Below are 22,317 nucleotides of genomic sequence, written 5' to 3'. Positions count from 1 at the left end.
GTATGTTCTGTTACAGGGAGTGCGGCCTACGAACTCCTCTTGAGCTGGCTTCTGCTGATGAAACTGCAAACTATTCTTCAGTAAATATTTCTTTAATTAATCTAACTCCTGACTCTTGGTCTTCATTTTTCACTACTGGTCCTGGGTCCTAAACTGTTACCCCAACAAGACATTCAGATGGTAGAGTCAGAATTTGGCGTAAACAGAATGAGAACATGGATCCAACATGCCTTGTTACCACTGTGCAGGCTGGTGGTGGTGGTGTAATGGTGTGGGGGATGTTTTCTTGGCACACTTAAGGCCCCTTAGTGCCAATTGGGCATCGTTTAAATGCCACGGCCTACCTGAGCATTGTTTCTGACCATGTCCATCCCTTTATGACCACCATGTACCCATCCTCTCATGCATGGCTACTTCCAGCAGGATAATGCACCATGTCACAAAGCTCGAATCATTTCAAATTGGTTTCTTGAACATGACAATGAGTTCACTGTACTAAAATGGCCCCCACAGTCACCAGATCTCAACCCAATAGAGCATATTTGGGATGTGGTGGAACGGGAGCTTCGTGCCCTGGATGTGCATCCCACAAATTTCCATCAACTGCAAGATGCTATCCTATCTATATGGGCCAACATTTCTAAAGAATGCTTTCAGCACCTTGTTGAATCAATGCCACGTAGAATTAAGGCAGTTCTGAGGCGAAAGGGGGTCAAACACCGTATTAGTATGGTGTTCCTAATAATCCTTTAGGTGAGTGTATGATTTAATCAATGAATCTCAGCGATCTGTGCATTCCAAAAATTATCCCTATAGGCTATATCTGAGAGATTTCATGATTGGATTGAAAAATGTATCTGATATTTGTATTATTACGAGAATGAGAAAATAGTTTGATACAATCAACTATTAGCTCAGGAAGTATCCTTCCAAAAGTGAGGTGACTTTTCATTAATTGTTTCAACCCATTTGGAATAGCTTTTACAACTTACTGAAACTTCTTAAATTCAATGGGGAAATTGTAGATAAACATAAATATATTTCCATTTTCATCAAACAAATCCGTGATAAAGTATATATTTTTTCAAACCATTTCTGCAAAAATAAGAATTTACAGTATTCCTAGTAATAAGACAAGTGTTCCAGAGAAGCATTTTGTGTGGAGAGAAATTGTGATGAAACAAATAATGCTTGATGGTAAAATTTGGATAACCATATTGAATTTTCTTTTATTTTACAGTTTAATAACAGTTACAGTTAAGTAGGCTATTGTAAATATATTTATATATATGTATGTATATATGTATGTATAGGCTATATATATGTATATATATATATTTAAAAAAATCTAACATAAGCCACCATCAACTCGTTTGCCTGATATAATGTCCTTTTTTAACTTGTAACGTTTCAACTGCTGTGTAGCCTATGACTTCGCAAAACAACCCTGATGTAACTCGAGAATCAAATGTTCAATCATTTTATTCAATCGACTCAAAAGATTCGAGTCACTGGGATGAATCAGAATCCCCACCATTATCCAGAGCTTTCTCTACAAGTAAACCAAAAAAAAAAAAACGCTTGAAAAAACGCGCGCGCACAGAGTCGAGCGCGCGCACACAGGTTCATGCGGTGAGATCGAACAGAGTCATAAACGCAGAGGATGATATGCAGACACATCACCCCACGTTTGTATACTGAAACGCAGTAGCTATAGCGTAAAGCAACACCTTTTTAAATCTTAATTTTGTAGCAGCATCTGAACTTTAATATACCTACTGTTTATTTAAATTCAAAATGAGAAGGATTATAATGATTTTTTCAGTCATTATGCACTAGATTAAGGTGAGTATATACTTTAGATCTGCATGCTGCTGTGGTTTATTACTGGCGTTTTGGTTCTCGCATCAGTTGTTGTCTCGGGTCCTGTGGGTGTGTCACTTTTCTTACTGCTGTATTCTGTTTGAATGTGTGTGTCTGCACGGGTCGCCCTGTAACCATCATTCTCATTGAATTATGATATAGCCATTTGGCATTCGTGCAGAAGACGCGTGGCTGCGTGTCCCGTGTGTGTCTGTCTCTAGACGGGTACCAATCTTTCAATTTCAAAGAGTGAGAGAGATGACAGGGAAAGGGGAAAGTCATTCATGTGGGATTGATTGATTATTCCATTGATTTTAACGTTAAACGACGCATGGTGTACAAGTCAGTTACAGTGTTCATTTATAGTGTGTATTTGCCTGTCATAAATCATAAAAGGTTTTATAGTGCAGATATGGGTGTGTCATTTGATGCTCTGTTTTCTCACAGACATTGATACGTCTGATGCTCGTGTGTGGACTTCAAAGTACAGAATGTACCTAAAATGAACATTTTACTTTATTTCTATCTGAATATGATTAGGGTTTATTGTTGTTTTTATTTTAGATTTGGTGTTTTCTGGGATTTTGTGTGTGACTGAAATCTAGTTTTTGAAGACCATACATAAAAGATGGTGTATAGTTTTAGGCAGTCCAGCCTTGATCATTACTATCCTTAAGAATCTGTCATCTTTCAGATCTATGATGAGGCAGGCGAGGATAGCACGAATAAAGCTGCTTGTGGTGATTTTATATTTCATTTCTCAGGACAGATTCTGCTGTGAAAGAGATTCATTGGAGGCAGGTAAACAGGTGCAGACTGAGAAAAAAAAAAACCCAGCTACTTTGTTTACAGTTGACTTGAAAAAATTAAGCCATACCCCAGTAAAATTATGGAGTAAAGAATATAGTGAATTTGATTACATATTATCTTCAAATGCTTTTTACCATAGCAAATTAATGTAGGTTTTATGTTGGCGAGATCTTGAAGGTCTTAAAGGTCTTGTTCCAGCTGAATATGCAGCATCAACAAATCAGCCGCGGATTTCCTTAAAAATGGACACTGTGGCTCTATAGCACATCAAAACATTGATCTGTATTAGGGATGCACCAATATGAAAATGTTGTCCGATACCGATAATTCTTTGTATTTGAAAGCTGATAACGATATATATTGGCTGATAAATCTAAATCCAAATTTTTTTTATAATTTTTGAGAGCCTGATTAGTACAATAACAAATGTCTCACCATTAAAAGCCATGACTCAAGCACACAATTATATTGTTCTCATTATAATTTTATGGAACCTGTTGCACATGTTGCACTTAATAATAATATTGTGATATATTATTACAATTTTAAATAACTGTTTTCTATTTGAATCTATTTTAAAATGTAATGTATTCCTGTGATGGCAAAGTTGAATTTTCAGTGTCACATGATCCTTCAGAAATCATTCTAATACGATTAAAAATGTTGAAAACAATTGTGCTGCTTAATTTTGTGGAAACCATGGTACATTTTTTTCAGGATTGTTTGATGCAGAAAGTTAAAAAGAACAGCATTTATTTGAAATTGATTTTTTTTTTTTAAAAAACATTATAAATGTCTTTACTGTCACTTTTGATAAATTGAATGTGTCCTTGCTGAATAAAAAAATGTCTTAAAGGGATAGTTCACCCAAAAATGTACTCTCCCTCAAGCCATCCTAGATGTATATGATGGAGTTATAGCCTATTAAAAATGTCCTGGCTAATCCAAGCTTTATAATGGCAGTGAATGGCAGATCAAAATTTGAATCCCAAAAAAGTGCATCTATCCATTATAAAAGTTATCCACACGGCTCCGGGGGGTTAATAAAGGCCTTCTGAAGCAAATTGATGGGTTTGTGTAAGAAAAACATCCATATTTAAAACATTATAAAGTAAAATATCTTAGTATAAATAGCCAGACCGCCTTCCGTATTCCGAAAAAAGTGTAACTGGCACGATGTTTGACGTCAGACTTAGCACAAGTTTTTTGAACTGCGAGAGGTGTTACACTTTCTTGGGCTTCAAATTTTGGGCTGCCATTATAAAGCTTGGATTAGCCAGGACATTTTTTAATATAACTCTGATTGTATTCGTCTGAAAGAAGAATGTCATATACATGTCATATGAGTAATGGGATAATTTTCATTTTTCTGTGAACTATCCATTTAATGACCCCAATTTTTTTAATGATAATGTACATTGTTGGCTTAATAATATAAGTGGCATGTTAATGAGCATTATATAATTATTTGATGCCTTATATGTTTTCATTTATTTTTACTCAACAGTTCTCAACAATTCAGAATCCCAAAGTGAATACGGACATAAAAGCTTGATTTTGCCACATTTAAGTTGTCATAAACATCTTGGGAATGGATTTGAATGCTGACGCCAGCATTCCCGCTGCTGCCCCTGGTGCAGTGGAGGAAGAACAGCAACAACAACAATCAGAGCAAGAGACCAGTCAGCAACCAGGCACAGAGTCGGACCTCACCGCCGACTCCTCTCAGCCAATAATAAATGAGCAGCAAGATCCACCCCCTGCCACAACACCTACTCCTGCTGTTGACCCCGTCCCCTCTCAGGATGCCCCTCCCAAAGATCACCTGACAGTCATTGACGAGATGGAAATAAGTAAAAAACATATAAATATATATTTATAGTCTTGGATTTTGCAGTGTGTTTGTTTATTAAATATAAATTAATTTAAAATAAAAATGATTTGAATATGCTTTAAGGTAGGAGATCTGGACCTGCTCAGATCCAACGTCATTTAAAGACCCCATGACTTCAGAATTAGAGTTTTGTGGCCATTTTTTTAGTCCATGCCTGCTATATTTGATTTTGCCATCTATACGCTAATGTACACTTAAAAATTTACAATTCACACACATTTAAATGTGCAGTATGTTCTGGGGAAATGGAACAAAAGTATTGATGACATCATCTTTCACTCAGGGTCATAATCCAGTAAAAGACTTTCTAGAAGAGAATTTCCTCCCCTAATAGACCTAATTCACACCAGTTCCAAATGAGGTTTTTAACGGGAATGAAAGTGAGGCTGTGAAGGATAGACATACGTCTCTTCAGTGGCTTGTATTGTTATTTAGTGTTTTTTCGGATTGTTCTGCTGATAAGACACTGCAAAAATATCTTTCAGAGGAATTTCAGTACACAAAAAAACACGGACAATATGAGCTGTGGAAAAGTATAAGTGAACTAGGAGCTTTGTACAGCTTTTTACAGCGGATGCCACTGAAAACACAGCCTGGCCTTCATACCTGTCATGGCGCTGCTCTGAATAAGGTCTATATCACTTGGGGCGGGGGTGTCTTTAATGATCACCTTAGTCCCACTGTGATGTACAAGCTGTCTCTTTTGTCCTTGAGAGAAAAATGACCTCTCAGCATTTTTTACTCAATTTCCTTGAGTGTTAATCTGAGACCAGAAGTCAGACTGACATAAAATGATTTAGAGCCTCACTCTACTTTCACTCCCTTTTCTTCTCCGGTTTTGTACCCTCCCCCACTGTCTATTCTTGTCTGTTTTTCTCAACAAGTAGGCTAGATGAGTCAGATGCAGCCACACTCTACCAATAAAAAACTGGTGTTAGTGCCTTTGGAAACAAGAATCAGAAGGACAGGCTGAAATGCGTGCTTATATATATTCGCCAATTGTCTCGCGTTCTCACGTGTTTCTCTCTCTTGCCATCACACAGGTAATGGTGTTTGCCCGGCTCCTTTCGACAGTTGTCCGATCACTTCTTCTCCTACTCGTCAGCAGCATGTCAAACCAAACCACGCTCATGCAAACGGGCGCGCCAGGCTGAGCAGCCGCTCCGGTTCACTGAGCCTCGCGGGGTCACCTCGACCGTCGCTCTCCCGACAGCCCAGCGCCGCCACTGATGCTGGAGGAGATGGATCCAAACCCAACGATTATCTCGTATGGGCTATTCTGGCCTGCCTCTGCCCTGTCTGGCCCATCAACATCGTTGGCTTGACCTTCTCAGTGATGGTGTGTGTTTGTGTGTTCGTGGGGTGGGGTGGGATGTCTGGATACAGTTTCTGTCGAGTAAGGAGGGTGTGCGATTTCACTTGTGTGTGCAAGAATTGTGCCACTCAGTGTCTGGAAGAATTTTTTTTGCCATTGGAGTGTAAACTGAAAATGTTTCTTACTGGCTAAGAAACTGTATCTTACATAGCTAATTCTTTCTTATGATAATGGAATTATATTAGGGCTGTCAAAAGATTAATCGCGATTAATCACATCCAAAATAAAAGTTTGTGTTTACATAATATGGGTGTGTACTCTGTTAATTATTATTTATATATAAATACACACACATTCATGTATACATTTAAGAAATATTTGCATGTATATACATTTATATAATCTATAATATATATAAATATAAATGTTTTATATATAAAAATAATAATTAACAGAGTACACACACATATATTATGTAAACACAAACTTTTATTTTGGATGCGATTAATCTTTTGACAGCCCTAAATTGTATATATTCTACTTGTATATATTTTCCTCCTATTCATTCAACTTCTCTTTCCACTCTCAGTCACGTAACAGTCTGCAGCAGGGCAACGTGGATGGCGCACGCCGTCTTGGCCGGAATGCAAAGGTCCTGTCCATCGTGTCATTGGTGGGTGGGATTGTCATCATTATTGTTACTATCGTCATCAACTGGGGTGGTGAGTATCCTTCCCATGAGGCCAGAGCATATGGAATTGAATGTAAGCCTAGAGCTGACTTTGTGATTTGAGTCAATGTCAGATTGAAGCTTTAGGTCACGGTCAGGATTTGAATGAGATCTGAATACAGGTCAATTCGATTGTTTATGGATCTAAGTTTGTTGAGACCATTTCAGGGACCAGATTCAAAATAATGTTTCTTTAGTTTGTAAAAGTAGTGTTTTTCACAGGTAACCCATTTAAACATCTGATATTATATTTAGATTTTTAATTTCTAATTTCTAATTCTAATCTAATTTTTTTGTCACTTCAGGTGTACAAATGTGACATAGTATACTAATATTCAAAAGTTTGGGGTTGGTACGATTTTTAATGTTTTCAAAAAAGTCTCATGCTCACCAAGGTTGCATTCATTGAAAACAGAAATATTGTGAACAATTATCACAATTTAAAATAAGTGTTTTCTATTTAAATGTATTTTAAAATGTAATTTATTCCTGTGATGCAAGGCATAATTACACCAGACTTCAGTGTCACATGATCCTTCAGAAATCATTCTAATATGATGATTTGATGCTCAAGAAACATTTCTTATTATCAATGCTGAAAACAGTTGTGCTGCTTAATATTTTTTAGGATTCATTGATGAATAGAATCTTTTGTAACATTATAAATGTCTTTACTGACAGTTTTGATCAATTGAATGCCTCCTTGATGATTAAAAGCATTAAGTTCTTTCTTTAAAAAAACTGACCCCAAACCTTTGAACAGTAGTGTATATACACTCAAAAAAAAAAAGGTTCTATATGGCACTAAAATTGGTTCTTTACTCATAATCATAAGGGAACCTTTTTAAGTGCTGTATAGCACCAATTTTGGTTTTTCAGTGGTTCTTCAGCGGTTCTTTAGCTAGGTGCTATATAGCACTGCTACAATATACAGAACATGTTAAGATATGGTGCTATATAGCACCAAAAGGGGTTCCTCTATGATTACGACGAAGAACCACTTTTAGTGCCATATAGAACCTTTTTTTTAGAGTGTAACTTTGTATCCTGATTTATTTTCAAATTTTTGAAAATCCATTTACAGTACAACAGCTATGCTTATGCTTTAATAAAAAAACAACAACAACATCACAAGCTGGCTTTGCTGTAACAGTCGAAAGTTCTTTAATTAAATAATTAATACAACGAATTGCAATAAATTCATTATATTTATATAAAGCAAAGAGATTTAAGCGAGTTCTCTATTGCGTTGTTTGTATTTGTATTATCATCCTCATCAGGAGGTTTTTGTTTGAATCCGCTTTGCTTCACTCTTTCACTCCTCTTCTCTTTTAGTAATACTTAAGACCTGACGGCCATCACGACGCTCAGGATGAAGTAAAATTCATGACTAAACTTTACACCCAAAGTACATGATGACCATTTTCTTCTTCCATGTGTCATTCATCTCTCTACATCTGAATGCTCCTGAATGCTTTTTCACTTGTTTTATACTCTGTCTGAAGACTGTAAAGCTGGATGTTACCTTTATCTTCTATCATGCCAGAACTGTCAGAAACAACATGGACACTCAGCAGTATCACGAATGAAGTGGCAAGGCATGCATGTTTTTTTGTTTTATAATTTTCAACAAAGGACTCCTCATTTCAGATGATGTCAGTGAGGAGACCACAAAGATGATCTCATTTCATTCGTCACGCACCCCTTGAGGATGCGAGGGAGGAAAATAATGAAGGGTATTGCTGGAGAGAATTTGTTTTTTGACAAAGATTAGAAGTCTTTATATGCACACGATCAGCTTAGTACCCCCTGTTTTCCCAGAAGTGTGAATCTATAAAGCTCAGATTAAAATGTAATCGATTATGTAAAAAAGCAGATGCCTTCTGTATTGGCATCCATCAAGAGATTTTTATCAGACATGGTGGCTGTCGCAAAGGAAAGGAATGAAACGATGGGGAAGACCAGCACACAAGCCTCTCTATTTTTCATTCTCTCTCTGTTCTTAATTTTCACACATAATGCACAGAAATTAAGATACAGGTTAATGCACATAAACAAAAATGATGTATCAGAGAATCCTACAGACAGAGAAGGAGGGAGAGGTGAAGAGAAAGTGGGAGGGATCGAGACCAAGCTGCAGTCTTTTGTTTCCCACAGATGGAAGGATGTAGAAAGAGGGGGGGTGGCTTCAGATGAAAAGATACCCCAGAGATGGGGAGATGTAGGGAATGCAGTAGAGTTGAGAGGGATCTGAGCTGCCTCTGATTGGCTGCTTGCGTGCGTGTGTGTATGTGTGTGTGTGAGGAAGCCAGTATCATAACGCTTGCCAACATGCCCTCCCCTCATCCTTACAGCTATGCTCGGCCAGATCCTTCAAGGCAAAACATTTTTTGTGTGTGTGTTTTAGCAGTATGAGGCAAAATGATGATACTCATGTTTTTATACCATAATGTTTACAATAGAATCAGAATATATCAGCACATTCAGCAGGAGCGCTGGGTCGTTTTGATTGTGATGAATCGTGTTACACAGCTAAAAACTGTTTGCTTGGGGGAATGATTTGTTTCGCTCAACAGAATGATACCTGAATCATTCCTAGTTAGGCCACACCGACTGTGCCAAAATTCAGATGCTGCCAAAACTCCAGCTTAGATGGGCATGTGGGAAATAAGAGCATGAATGCATTTTTAAGTAGGGGTGTATCGATATTAAAATTGTAGTCCATACCGATAATAATCTGTTTATTGTTTTCATGTTATGTCCCATAGCTGATATATGGCTAATTTACTAAATCTATTGTCAAAATAATTAGAGAATTTCTCAAGATTACATTTCATAATGTAATTGAATTATTCATGTTTTTAAAGATCAACTTTAAGTGAGATGACAATGTTAATCTAATGTAAAAATGCATATTACATATCCAATATCGGGCAAAAATGTCCAATATTGACAGACTAATAAAGTTAAATACAGCAATTGAAAAATTACATTTAAAAACAAAGGAAATGAGCATGCACAATATACTCATTATTAAAAAAATCAGATATGATTAAATACAACCGACCAATAAACAGATTAAATTAGCATGCACAGCTATTCAATACGAGCCCAAAAATATCCAATTGACGATAAAATTATGAACAATTTATAAATATAAAAACATGCACAATAAAATCTCAAATCAGGCAAAAAATTATAATAATCCAATATCGACTGACCGATTAAATACAACCAACCGATAAATTAAATCTAAAAACAGATCAAATGAACATACACAACTAAATATTCAATATCAGCCCAAAAATATTGACTAACCGATAAAATTACAACCGACTGATATAAAAATAGTGGAAATGAGCATGTACAATTAAAAAAAATTAATAAATACAATATTGACTGACTGATAAATTTAAATACTACCAAACGATAACAAATTTGATACCCAATTATTGTGCATCCGTACATATTTGGAGTTCATTTACAGATAATATCACAAATCCTCATGGCTTCGGCTCTCTTGCATGCAGAATGCGATTCTCTTTCATTGACGTTATCATCTTTTTGACAGAGACTTGTTAAGTCTCTGAAATAAAGTATTCTTATTTTTTTACAAGGCAAAACCTATGCTGTGTAGCACTTTGTAAATGTTCTGTATCTAACACAAATTATTCAGTATGATGTCGATAAGCATGCTGACTCAGTTTGGGTAGTGAAAGGCCTTCATTCAGTGGGCTAGGCTTGCGTGAACAGAAGGGACTACTACAGTTGTCTTTTTGATACATTTCCGTTTGCGGCCACTTCACACCCCCACCACTAAAATAGGAATGACCTTCGCATGCACATTTGATCCAACTGCGTGCAGTCAGTGAATGCTAGCTTGACTTGTGTTCTCTTGAATTGTTCTGCTGAGCTATTTATATTTAACCTGCTTACAATTCATGCTTGTATATATTTATACATGTGTATGTATATATGCGTCTGTACATATTTGTACCGCTTCCAATTGCATCTGGTAATCTGAGTCTCTTTGATGGACATGATGTTCACAATGCAACTCTTGACTGTTAACACTGCAGTGCTTTCACACATTTTCTCACTCTTGAGTATTTTATTTTTATTTTTTTGGTAAGTATTTTGAAATCAGCCCTTTCTGTGTATAATAAGGCCGTTTGTTTTGTATGCCGTTTGTGCTTTGCTGAAACTTTGACCTTACAAGCATGTTTACACATTGATTACAGATCACCTATGCTGCATAATATAATTCTGAAAGAAATCCAGTCCAGTTCTCTGGATTACAAGTATTTTTTTTTTTAATTAAACATTCCCTTACAAACTGTAATTTGCTTTCATTTTGATGAAAGCACCCGTGCCACTCAAGATTTCTCTGTGACATGAACTGATTTGGGAGGCATTATGATAACTCATAGCTAATATAATCCTAATTTTGTGCAGATTTGCCTGTGCATGCCTTAATTAATTGCTTTGGAACAATAATATGTGATGTACACTGTATCTGAACCGAAGCGTTTGATAGATCTTGCAGTATTGATCATTATTCTACTCTGTACCAACACTGATTATGCATCAATAAGTCCAGTGAATAAACTGACCCTCATTATGCCACTCCTCTGTCATTCTAAACACATGTGAGACTCTGTGTGCCTGTTGTAGGGTTACACACTCTTTCCCTCCTCGATGTTTTCTTGCTCCCTCTATACTGCATATGTCTCCAGGACGGTACAGTTTCCAGGGCAACGGTTGGTAGGCAAGGAGGACAGTGAGGGACCGGGGTGCAGCAGGATGTAGGGAGAAAGAGAGCGTGCGCTCAGGCTTCACTGCTGTGTTTAAAAAATCTATCTCATTTGAATTTTATAGTAGCATGCATTATTAAAAGGCTCAAGAGGAGTGGAGATGGCAAGAGAAAAGTGTGCATGTGAGTGAGTCAGGTTAATGGGAGCTGCAGAGACAGACTGGTTTAAAGTTGAGGCTTTGAAATGAGACAGTGAAGGGATATTTTTGTGCAACAGACGGTAAGAGGAGGGGCCGATCGAATACAGGCTTTCTGAAAAAAGCAACACAAAACATCATTATATATGCCAAGCGTGTTGGCTAAAACATGTATTTTTAGTGTCTGTGGCACATATAATGAGTTATAATGATTATAATGAGCATAACAAGAAAATCAGTTAATATGTTGAAAAGTGCATCATAATCCAGTCAGACAGATGGAAGGGTGGGCCTATAATGGTAAAAATCCACCCAATACTTATTTTATAATTTTATTTTCTCTGACTGTATTCTCAGAGATTAGAGATGTTGTTAGCTTTATCCCGAAAACAATTCATAAACGCATATTTATTAGGTAACGACATGTTACGTTCCCACACGAGCACCTATACAACTATTTTATAGATTAACATGGCGGTACATGCTAGTTGAATCAACGTAACTCCACAACAACTAACGTTACATAAATGTATCCACTAACCATTTAGAAACGTCCAGGTGCTGTCTAAAATTTGCAACCTCTTCCTGAGTCTCGATCTGTGTCCAACTCCGGTTCAAACATGGCTGCACTCCACAACTGGTTATTTCTGACATTTTGGCTAAGTGAGATTTGCCTGTTTTGTTGTTGACATATCCGAAAGGGGGGCGGGGAGCAGAAGCTCATTTGCATTTAAAGGGACACAAAAAACGGTGCGTTTTTTGCTCACACCCAAATAAATAGGGGCAAATTTGACAAGCTGTAATAAATGATCTGAGGGGTATTTTGAGCTGAGACTTCACAGACTTCAAAGAGGATTTAAACGTAGAAATGGAAGTAGAAGATCTAATATGGAGAAGAAGACAATGGCAAAGCCTATGAGCAGCCACAGAGAAAGCTCAGTCACCTTTAAATGTGAACGAGGAACTGACTGGATGATCGAAGGGATCTTGAAGCAGTGTATGGGGTGAGAAGATCACAAATATACTGAGGAGCTAGTCCATGCAAAGCTTTAAAAACTAAATTTTAAAATCAACACATTTTGTAGCAATTGCAAACAATCTAAAGCTGTTTTAGGCAAACCCAGATAGAGTGAATTACAACAGTCCAACCTAGATGTTATGAATGCACGAATAACAGTTTCAAGGTCCCTCTTCTTTTCATCATCTTGATTCTAGCAATAGATCTTAACTGAAAGAAATTGCTTTTCACAACAGCTTATCAAGTTTCACATATGCTTATCAAAATGTGGAATCATAAATGACTCCAAGTTTTTTGGCACAGTCGTGCACATTAGACGAGAGGGGACCAAGCTGACTGACAATGTCAGAGGACAGAGTTGATGGGCCAAAAATTATTATTTTAGTTTTATCATTGTTTAGCTGTAAAAAGTTTATGTCCATTCAGCATTTTATGTCATACAGACAGTCAAACAAACTCCATTTTACATTTATTCATTTAGCAGATGCTTTTATCCAAAGCGACTTACAACTGAGGAATACAGGAAGAGATCCGTCATGAAGACAGAGCAGCTATTACTTTTCACAGGAAGATAAAGCTGAGTGTAATCGGCATATAAATTATATGGTAAATTGTGTCTCACAGTGATATGACCTAAAGGAAACATTACGAAAAGAGAAGAGGACCCAAAATGAAACCCTGGGGAACATCAAAGGAGTTTTGAGCTCAGGATTAGTAACATTTCCCTACATTAACAGAAAACGTTCTCTCCTTGAGGTAAGAGGCAAACCAGCACACGCCTCTGAAACCCAACTACATAACTGAGTCTTTGTAAAAGGATATCATGATATACTGTGTCAAATTCTGCAATTAAATCCAGCAAGAATGAAATCCAGTCAAGAGTGAGCAAGATATCATTGGTAACCTTCAACAAAGCAGATTCAGTACTGTGCAGTTCCCTGAAACCATACTGGAATGTATCAAACGTACTAAAAGCAATCTTGTATGAAGAAATCTGAGAATAGACAACTTTTTCCAAAGACTTTTGAAATAAAAGATAGTTTGGAAATGGGTCTGTACTCTGTAAGTATTCATGACATGCTGATTGTCAAGATCACAAGTGAGAGTGCCTGTGATTACCACCAGAGGGCACTCCACCCCGGATTATTGCCATACCATCCAGCCTATATAAACCATATTCACTCTGTCATTCACTGTGAAGTCTTGTTTGTTGTAATACCGCATTTCTGAGCATTCTCCCTGGTTTCTTGTCTCTTGGTCTTGGATTACTTGCCTGTTCTGTGGATTACCCCTTTTGCCTGTGTCTCCTGCCTTGTTTGCCTTTTTGGACTGCTTACCTGTGTATGACCTTTTGCCTGTTTTTTGTGGATTATCCTTTAATAAAGCTGCATTTGGATCCTCAGCCTTTGTGTCTCGGAGCAGTATGTTACACTGATCAAGATGATGCTTTTTGCATGTATGATATAGCTTGTATGATATCTAAAGATAGCTGAAGTTTGTCTTTCTTCTATTTGCGGTCAGTGTGCCTACACTCCTGCCTGAGAGCGCTATTTAACCAGAGCTGAACTTTCTTCATCCATTTGGATAAACTTAGATCTCTGTAACCTCAACGGGGTAATTGAGTCCAAAGTATTGTTAAAAAGAACACACACACACACACACACACACACACACACACACACACACACACACACACACACACACACACACACACACACACACACACACACACACACACACACACACACACACACACACACACACACACACACACACACACACACACACACACACACACACACACACACACACACACACAAACTGGACACCAAGGTTAATCAGAAATGGCAGCATCACAAATTTCAAGATTAGTCCCTGAAAAACCAAGTGAAAACATCAAATCTAGGTGTGACCCTTCTGGTGTGCGGGTCCAAAACATAGTAGAACCTTAAGTGAGTCCATAAGACATAACTCTTTAGACTAGCAGCATGGATATATAAGTAACGGTTGGAGTTAAAAATCTTCATGTGTTCTACTGAAGAAACAAAGTGTGCGTCTCAATCAGCTCCCTAGTCAGGGCACTGATCAGTACACAAGTCAATGGGCTGGCTCCCTCATCAGTGCCCTGACTACTGAACTAGGGAGCTGATTGAGACGCACGGTCACCTATATCTTGGATGCACTGGGGGTACAGATAAACATCAAATTTTCATTTTTGGATGAACTATAATAAATGCCGTCTTGTGATGCTTTGCAGACTCTACTGTGCGAGTTCATGTGTTTTGAAGGAGGCGTGGCTTTGGAGAGCGCTCTGAAGGGAGGGTGGGATCTTCAAAGCTAGCTTGCTTTTGCTAGCCTCTCCGAAATTGCCTACCCTACCTTCAATTTGTAATGTTGCCTGTTTTTTGTACATCGGTCTGATTCACATATTACATACTTGTCTAATATGTCATGTGTATGACATACAGTTTTATTCAAAAGTTTAGGGTCGGTAAGATTTTGGGGAGACAAATTTATACTTTTATTCAGCAAGAAAGGGTGCAGTAAATTGATCAAAAGTGACAGTAATGTTACAAAACATTCAAATAAAAGTTCTTTTGAAGTCACTATATTTCAAAGAAATTGTTCCCACAAAATAAGTGGCACAACTGTATTTAACATTAAAAATAATAAGAAATGTTTGTTGAGCATCAGATCAGCATATCAGAATGATTTCTGAAGGATCATGTGACACTGAAGACTGGAGTAATGATGCTGAAAATCCAGCATTGCATCACAGGATTAAATTACATTTTAAAATATATTAAAATAGAAATTATAATGATTATATTTCACAATATTACAGTTTTAATCAAATAAATGCAGCCTTGTTGAGCATAAGAGACTTCTTTCAAAGACATTAAAAACTAAACAGGCTGAGGGAGACCAGTGAAGGTTAAATGTCACAAAGAAAAGAGAGACCAGATGGAGTGGAGACGACGAGATGGAGTGCATGCTTAACCTTGTGGGATTTAATTACACAATCTAATCAAATAACGTAATTGCTAAATCTGATCTAAGTGGGAGAGGTTGTATCTCTGTCTTCTTGGCAAGCTTTAGGCCTCTTGTTTGACTGTGATGGTAATAGCACTTGAGAACTTAGTAAGGATGGGAGTAATCCACAGACTTCCAACTCACATTAAACCTTTTGATGCATGTTCATTAAAGTGGAGGTTACATGCAACTACCCTTTCCCAATATTCTACATGTAACTGCATTTATTATTATTACCTATTATTTAACATAAATCCAACACAACTGACATAAGTGATGAAGTCCCTTTTGCTATGTAGCTGTAATGTGTAATAAAAAATATATTAAAAAATATATTTTTTAAATCTGTGATTAATGTTTTACAGTTTTTTGCTACATGTTTCTGTCACTAAATCTACCATTGCATGACGTTCAAGGCCTGATGCAATTGTGAAGCTCAGGACCACTGGAATAAAGTAAAAAAGACAGAGACTTCAGTTTGTCCTTCTGTGCCAAAGCCAGACTAAAAACTCTTTCACGGGCAGACCGCGGCAGACATGTTTTAGATAAGGGCTACTGCACTCAGAGCCTAATTAATATCTGAGATGTGATTACATGCAGTGCAGCCATCTTAAAGGCTAAGCCCTTAAATGGATAGAAACCTCAGTTCCTCTGAGACAGATGAAGGTTGCCTATAACTAAACTATTAATTAAGTAAGCAATAGTCCAGGATCATGAAAATAGACATGAATATAGGCCTTTCCAATTTTCAGAAGAGTACTGCAAAAATACTTGACCGGATTTGACTTGAATGATGATTAGTGCCTTGAGTGAACAACGTGAAAAGCCATTGTATAATTTTTCAGAATATCGTTACTTTTTCATTGGCATTATTTAGTTTTAAACCTCTATGAAAACAGAATAAAATATAATTGCAAGCAGCAATGATTGGGCCCAAGCCCTGGCGACACTGCCACCACGGTGGCTTTAGGAAAACTGCACAGCGGGCAATATCCATTTAAAGCGGGTAAATATCATATTATGGGACTACATCAAAGTCATTTGAACATGCCACATTTACTGCAGCAGCTGGTGCCAATATGACCACAAACCACAACAGCTACATCCATTAGATCATTTAAATTTAGATGACTTTAATGTCATGTCTAGGAGGAGTACTTACAAATTCAATGGCTGATATATATATTTTTTAAATATCTGACTTCCTGTTTGTCGGAGCTCATGACTGTAAATTAGAAACTTGTCTGGCTCAGTGAGTACAATAAATATACTTGTAAATTTAAATTAGTCTGGTAACTGTAGGTAAAACTAATCCCCACAGAGCCCCTCCTCCATTCCCATTTCTAAGGCTTGGCCCATGTCTACTGGCTGACAACACTGATGTGTGTGTCGAGTTTCAAGCAATTTGATGCATGCTAGAGACTCAAAATCAATATTAAATATTAACCCCTAAAAAGAATATTAAATATTAGTATTTAAGATATCAAGAATCCTTTCACAGTTTTACATGTCATATCTTGACATTATTCTGACCAAAATCTTAAGCAAATCGGGTAAATATAAGAGGGCGATTTCAAAACATTTTGAAAGTGACACTTCTTGCTGCTACATCCATGTGATCGGCCTCCTACAACGGACACACAGCTGAAGTTTCATCAAAATCAGTAAATGTATGCAGAAGTTATAACACGCTTCCTGTTTCCCTTTTCTCACCATAAATGTGTTTCAACACCACAGCCAAATCATTCGAGATATCAAGTATCTGCTCACAATTTAGCATCCTCAATGTCTTGGCTTCCTGCTTACCGAGTTTGGTGGCGATCGCATGAATACCGCAGTATATCAAATATACTGCTTTTTTCATATTATATAGCAGGGAAGTATTCAATTTCAGATGGAGCACATGTGTTTTTCAAACAGCCCATAATAGCCAACTTTCTGTTGGGCTGGCATATGACTATGAGTGCAAAAATTGTTTGGCTTGATGATATCTATAAGTGCATGCAGTTTGGCTACTGTATGTGAAAAGGGGTGCGATAAGGAGCCCCTTAAAAAGGACCATAAGAGTGAGCTAAAGAGCTCCCCTATGTGCCAGGATCAAATGGCCTACGATTTCAATGTGTGTGCAAAGTTTCAAGAGTTTTTTTGACCATAAGACCCCCAAAAGTGCCAGAGAGTTTGAAAAAAGAAAACAATTATCTTTGTGAAAAAACAGGGCCCTGCGCCCCCTTGCGGGCTTGGGCCCTAATTAGTGCAAAGGAAGGGCAGTAGCCTACATGATCAGCTAACCATGCCTATAAAGGTTTAATGTTGTTGATGTCCAGTCATCTGAAAGAAATAAAGGTTGTTTTGAGATATTTGTATATTTTGTGTCTGTCAATGACCTTTATTTCTTTCAGATGACTGGACATCAACAACATTAAACCATTATAGGTATGGTGAGCTTATCATGTACTGCACTTCCTGTGCACTTATTAGGGCACAAGCCCAAGGGGGCCTTGTTTTTCCCTAAAGATTATTAATGTATATGAATTAACCTGGTGTATCCAGGAGTCAGGACTGTGTGAAGTCTATTCGTGCGTGCTACAGTACAGTAGGTGGCAGTAATGTCCATCTAGAGTCTGCGTTGACTAAGAAGAGGAGAACAAGCAAGTGTTGTGAGTTGCTTTTATTCCCGTGTTTTATCGAATTTGTTTTCGTTTTATACTTCGGTAAAATGTCAAGACTAGATAAGTTACATTCTAACCTAGTGAAGCGAATGTCAACTGTCATCCGTGAGATTTGGGTGGAGGTGGAAACGACGGTGAAGGAGTATCAAAAGGAAGCAGACCAAACACGATCAGAAAACGAGAAGCTGAAACAACAGCTAAGGGATGTGCTGATGAGGAATGAGGCACATTTAAACGGTAAATTCACACTTAAACACCCATTTTTCCGTCAACGTCAATTTAATAGTAACACAGAAGCGTAGACGACTTTTAAATTCCACTAAGTTTCTGTCTCACCTCACTGTTCTAGCCCTTTTCTGTCTTATCAATTACAATCATATAAAAATTTCATAATTTTAACGTAGTCTGTTGAATGGATTCATTGTAGAACGATAATAACGCCTTTTTCATTCAGAAAAAGAAAAATATAAGCGAGAGAGAGAGAACGGTGGCTACAACTTCAGGGCCAAACGGAAAGAAAATATAGGAAAGATGTTATGAAAACTTGACCAGTCCACCACAACCATGTTAATTGATCGTTTTCACTTTTTTGTTGTTGTAATGTTATGTAATGCTGGTAAAAATAATTATATTTAGGCTTTATTAAAATGTTTAATTATGATTGTTGTATTTTGATTGCTAGACACGACAAGACCAGTGAGGTGAGAGAGTGGAAAAGATATTCCATCAGTTTTTTTTTTAGATAGATAATGAATAGAGTAATGAAATCACACTAATCAGGTATGTACAGGTATATACAACTGTATTCAAACATACATTTTCTGAGCATATTCAGGGTTATAACACACAAAAAAAGAAGAAATTAATCCTCTTATAATTTAATAGTCTACTAAACTAATTTCTAACACTAAATGCACGGTTTCAATTCAGTTACTAATAACAGCAATAATTTTAGTGAAATTGCTGCAGAACAGTTCATAAAGTTTGGGAATGACGGAGAACAGTTTTGCTTTTTAAATTGATAAATTGTTTAAAATCATTTAGTACTTATGTGATCTGATTCAAACAATAAAATACGTGCTTGTTATCTTGATGAAAGAAACAATGTGTTACTTTGAATGCTAGTTATGTGAAATGCAATTCCTCAGTAGCGCTTTTAACTGACACCAAGCATGTCAAACAGGTTTTAATTGGATAAAATGTTCAGCCGTTACAAATATTTAGTTCCACACCCAAAGAGGTCACTCTGTAAATCCTTATGTTGCTTAGAAATGATATACTTATATTTGTGTGCATTTCATGAATGACCCTAGGTTCTCTTAAAAGGACCAATACTGCAACTAATAAGTACTATTATCCTTTCTTGCTTTCACCATACAGGACAAGTCCACTATGTCTCTCCTGATGAAGTCTCACCTACAGAAATGCCATCACATGGGTACAGGTCTCCAGTCGAATCAGAAGATCCAGAGGATCAGCAAATAGAGGATGATGACCAAGATTTACCTTGTGAACTAAAGCCACGCATGGTAGATGCCACTTCAGCCTGTAAGACAGAGGCAGATGACAGGGAGGCAGCGCATCAAAAACATGCAGGTGAACAACGACTCTTTCCTCAGTTCGACAGCTCAAGTACAGATGAGACGTGGGATGTGACCTCGCCCACTGTTTCAACACAGAGGATTAAGATCGAGCCCGAGGACACCATTATTACAATAACATCTTCAGTTACTACTACCCCTGCCCATGCCGGTCCGTGTCAGGACTCAGAACCCACTCACCAGCTGAGAACAGCTAGTGACACTTCAGCCATGTTGAGAAGACAACAGCGAAAGGATCGCCTTCGCACACGATTCTCCAAACCTAGGAGGGCATTAGCAAAAGATCAGGATGAAGCGCCATATAAGTGTAATAAATGTGGAAGGGAGTTGAAGGACTTTGCAAAGCTGCAGCTCCACAAGAAATTGCACGATAGATCCTTCATCTGTCATTGGTGCGGCAGAAACTTCTCCAAGTTTGACTACCTTCGGATGCATATGCGCACACACACCGGAGAACGGCCTTACCGCTGCAACTGGTGCTCAAAGACCTTCAGCCAGAGCGGGAACATGAGGAGACATGAGCGCACATGCCAGAGATTCAATGAAGAACCAGCAGCGCATGTGCTAGAAGACGACCAACAGCTATCCGCCGAGTGACGAGTGCGCCATTGTTGACAGATCGCTGCAGGCACGCCTCGAGAAAAAGAGCTTGATTTTCATTAGATATATTGGGATATTTATTATTTTATCAAGTATTTTAGAAGCTTCCATGTTGCATAAAAATGACAGAAGGCCGATATGCTGTTTGACTAACATTTCTATGACCTTTCCAGTCAATATGTGTGCACAAATGTCTCCAGTAAGCCAAAAAACGCCCTAAGAATGGCTTCACTTTGTGATTTGTACCATGAGTTGCCACACTTCCAGACTGATGTTGACTATTATAAATACTCCACAGAGAGCGGTACCTAGCCTAAAATATTTTTAGGCAGTATAACTATAAACATGTATATTCACTAGAAAGGAATGACTTTAAATGTTTTATTAATTTCCATTCTTTTTTTCAGCCTTACACATCATGGTTTTTAAATTCCAGGTTTTCAGTGACTGTGGGAATCACTGAGAGGAGTTCAATATAAAATAGTACATTAGGATATGAATCAATGTGGTAGACTGAACAGTAAATTATTTAAACTTTTAAAATTGTTAGAGGAAAATCATGTAATTTGAGAAGATCATGACTGTCAAACACGTGTAAATGAGGAACTTTGTCGTATGTAACCACAAACACTTGAATAAACTAGATGAAATTTAATTTGACATCAGTTATTGAATATATCAGAACTGTATGTGTGCATAACTTAGGGATGCACAGTTAATGTTGCCTTATCATGGAAATATTGTATGTTCTTGTCATTTAGCACACATTACCCATGTCAGTTCAAGCACTGAATCATCACATCAGTTACTAACACTGCATTACATGCATGTATAATGACTCTTCTACTGGTAGTATGATAATTATGCCATAATTATGTCATACATATCCTATAATTGTCTAGCTATTCATTTGTCGCTTATACTGCATCTAGTATTTTCTTAGTATGTTAGTGTATTCCATTTTTATTGGTACTCCATTTTTGTGTTTATTCAATTCATATTTCATTGTCTTGTCTTTCTGTCCCTGTGTAGTAACCATAGTTACTAGAGTAATTGTTACTATTGTAAAACTGTATTAAATGAATGTTCTTCAAACGAAGAAGCTTTCAGAATATTTCTGTTAATGAATTTATTTTGACTGCAGTAGTGACTAATACTAAGTTACCATAAGTTTAAAGCAGTAATGATAATTCAAGTTAAGGGAGACTGTGGTTACCATGAGGGTCCATTTTTGGTCATCGGGTTTGGCTCTGTGATGATGGGACCCCACTAAGGCTCTCTATGGTATACCCTACTACTTTTACTCTCATTTTGATTAACTTTTTTATTATTTAATAATTATTAAATGTACAGATAATTTCCGGGGCATAATCTTATGCAGGGGCAACTCCAGCGCAGCTAGCTTGATTTAGTCTAAATAGTTTTAACACTAAAGTTTTTTGTAATATGTAGATTTATAAAAATAATTGCATAAATAAGTGTAGTGTTGTTGCCATGGTCAAGGCTTTCAAACTTGTGGATGCCACGGACATAATGACATTTTCTTTGCGAGGGACTCGTTTCTTAACTATTATACAGTAAAAATGTACTTATCTTTCTATTAAAATACTTTCTAATTTTAATTTCTATCAAGTTGAAACGGTATAATTTTTAACCTGAAGAGAAACATAAAACAAACTAAAGAGCAATTTATTTTTAATTACAACCTTTCTCTTTGAACTCTTTCGTGGACCCCCTAACACCCAGACCAGTTTGAAAACCCCTAGTTACCTGACCTCCTCCCAACTTGAAAACCGTGTTTATTCTTGTTTATAAAAGAACAGCGTTTACTACG

The 22,317-nt window shown here is 37.2% G+C and overlaps 2 protein-coding genes across 3 annotated transcripts; both read left to right on the top strand.

Moving 5' to 3' along the window:
• The first annotated feature begins 1,617 nt into the window (after positions 1-1,617).
• LOC307125258 (uncharacterized protein) lies at positions 1,618-11,237 on the top strand. Its single transcript, XM_079814992.1, has 5 exons — positions 1,618-1,845; positions 4,181-4,526; positions 5,611-5,906; positions 6,472-6,604; positions 7,948-11,237. Exons 2-5 carry the CDS (start codon positions 4,265-4,267, stop codon positions 7,962-7,964), a joined length of 708 nt encoding a protein of 235 aa, XP_079671118.1. The 5' UTR covers positions 1,618-1,845; positions 4,181-4,264; the 3' UTR covers positions 7,965-11,237.
• A 7,005-nt stretch (positions 11,238-18,242) lies between these two features.
• On the top strand, positions 18,243-21,593 carry LOC307123953 (uncharacterized protein; the record flags this gene model as incomplete). Of its 2 annotated transcripts, XM_079812827.1 has the most annotated exons (3): positions 18,243-18,270; positions 18,364-18,519; positions 19,663-21,593. In XM_079812827.1, the coding sequence occupies 2 exons, from the start codon at positions 18,372-18,374 to the stop codon at positions 20,478-20,480; spliced, it is 966 nt and encodes a 321-aa protein (XP_079668953.1). In that variant the 3' UTR covers positions 20,481-21,593. The 2 variants fall into 2 exon arrangements, with proteins under 2 accessions (XP_079668953.1, XP_079668952.1); XM_079812826.1 differs by lacking the exon at positions 18,243-18,270 and having other exon boundaries at positions 18,330-18,519.
• Between the last annotated feature and the right edge of the window lie 724 nt (positions 21,594-22,317).

Source organism: Gobio gobio, assembly GCF_949357685.1.
Source record: "Gobio gobio genome assembly, chromosome: 1".
Lineage (NCBI taxonomy): Eukaryota > Metazoa > Chordata > Actinopteri > Cypriniformes > Gobionidae > Gobio > Gobio gobio.
This window is presented reverse-complemented; position numbering and strand designations above follow the sequence as displayed.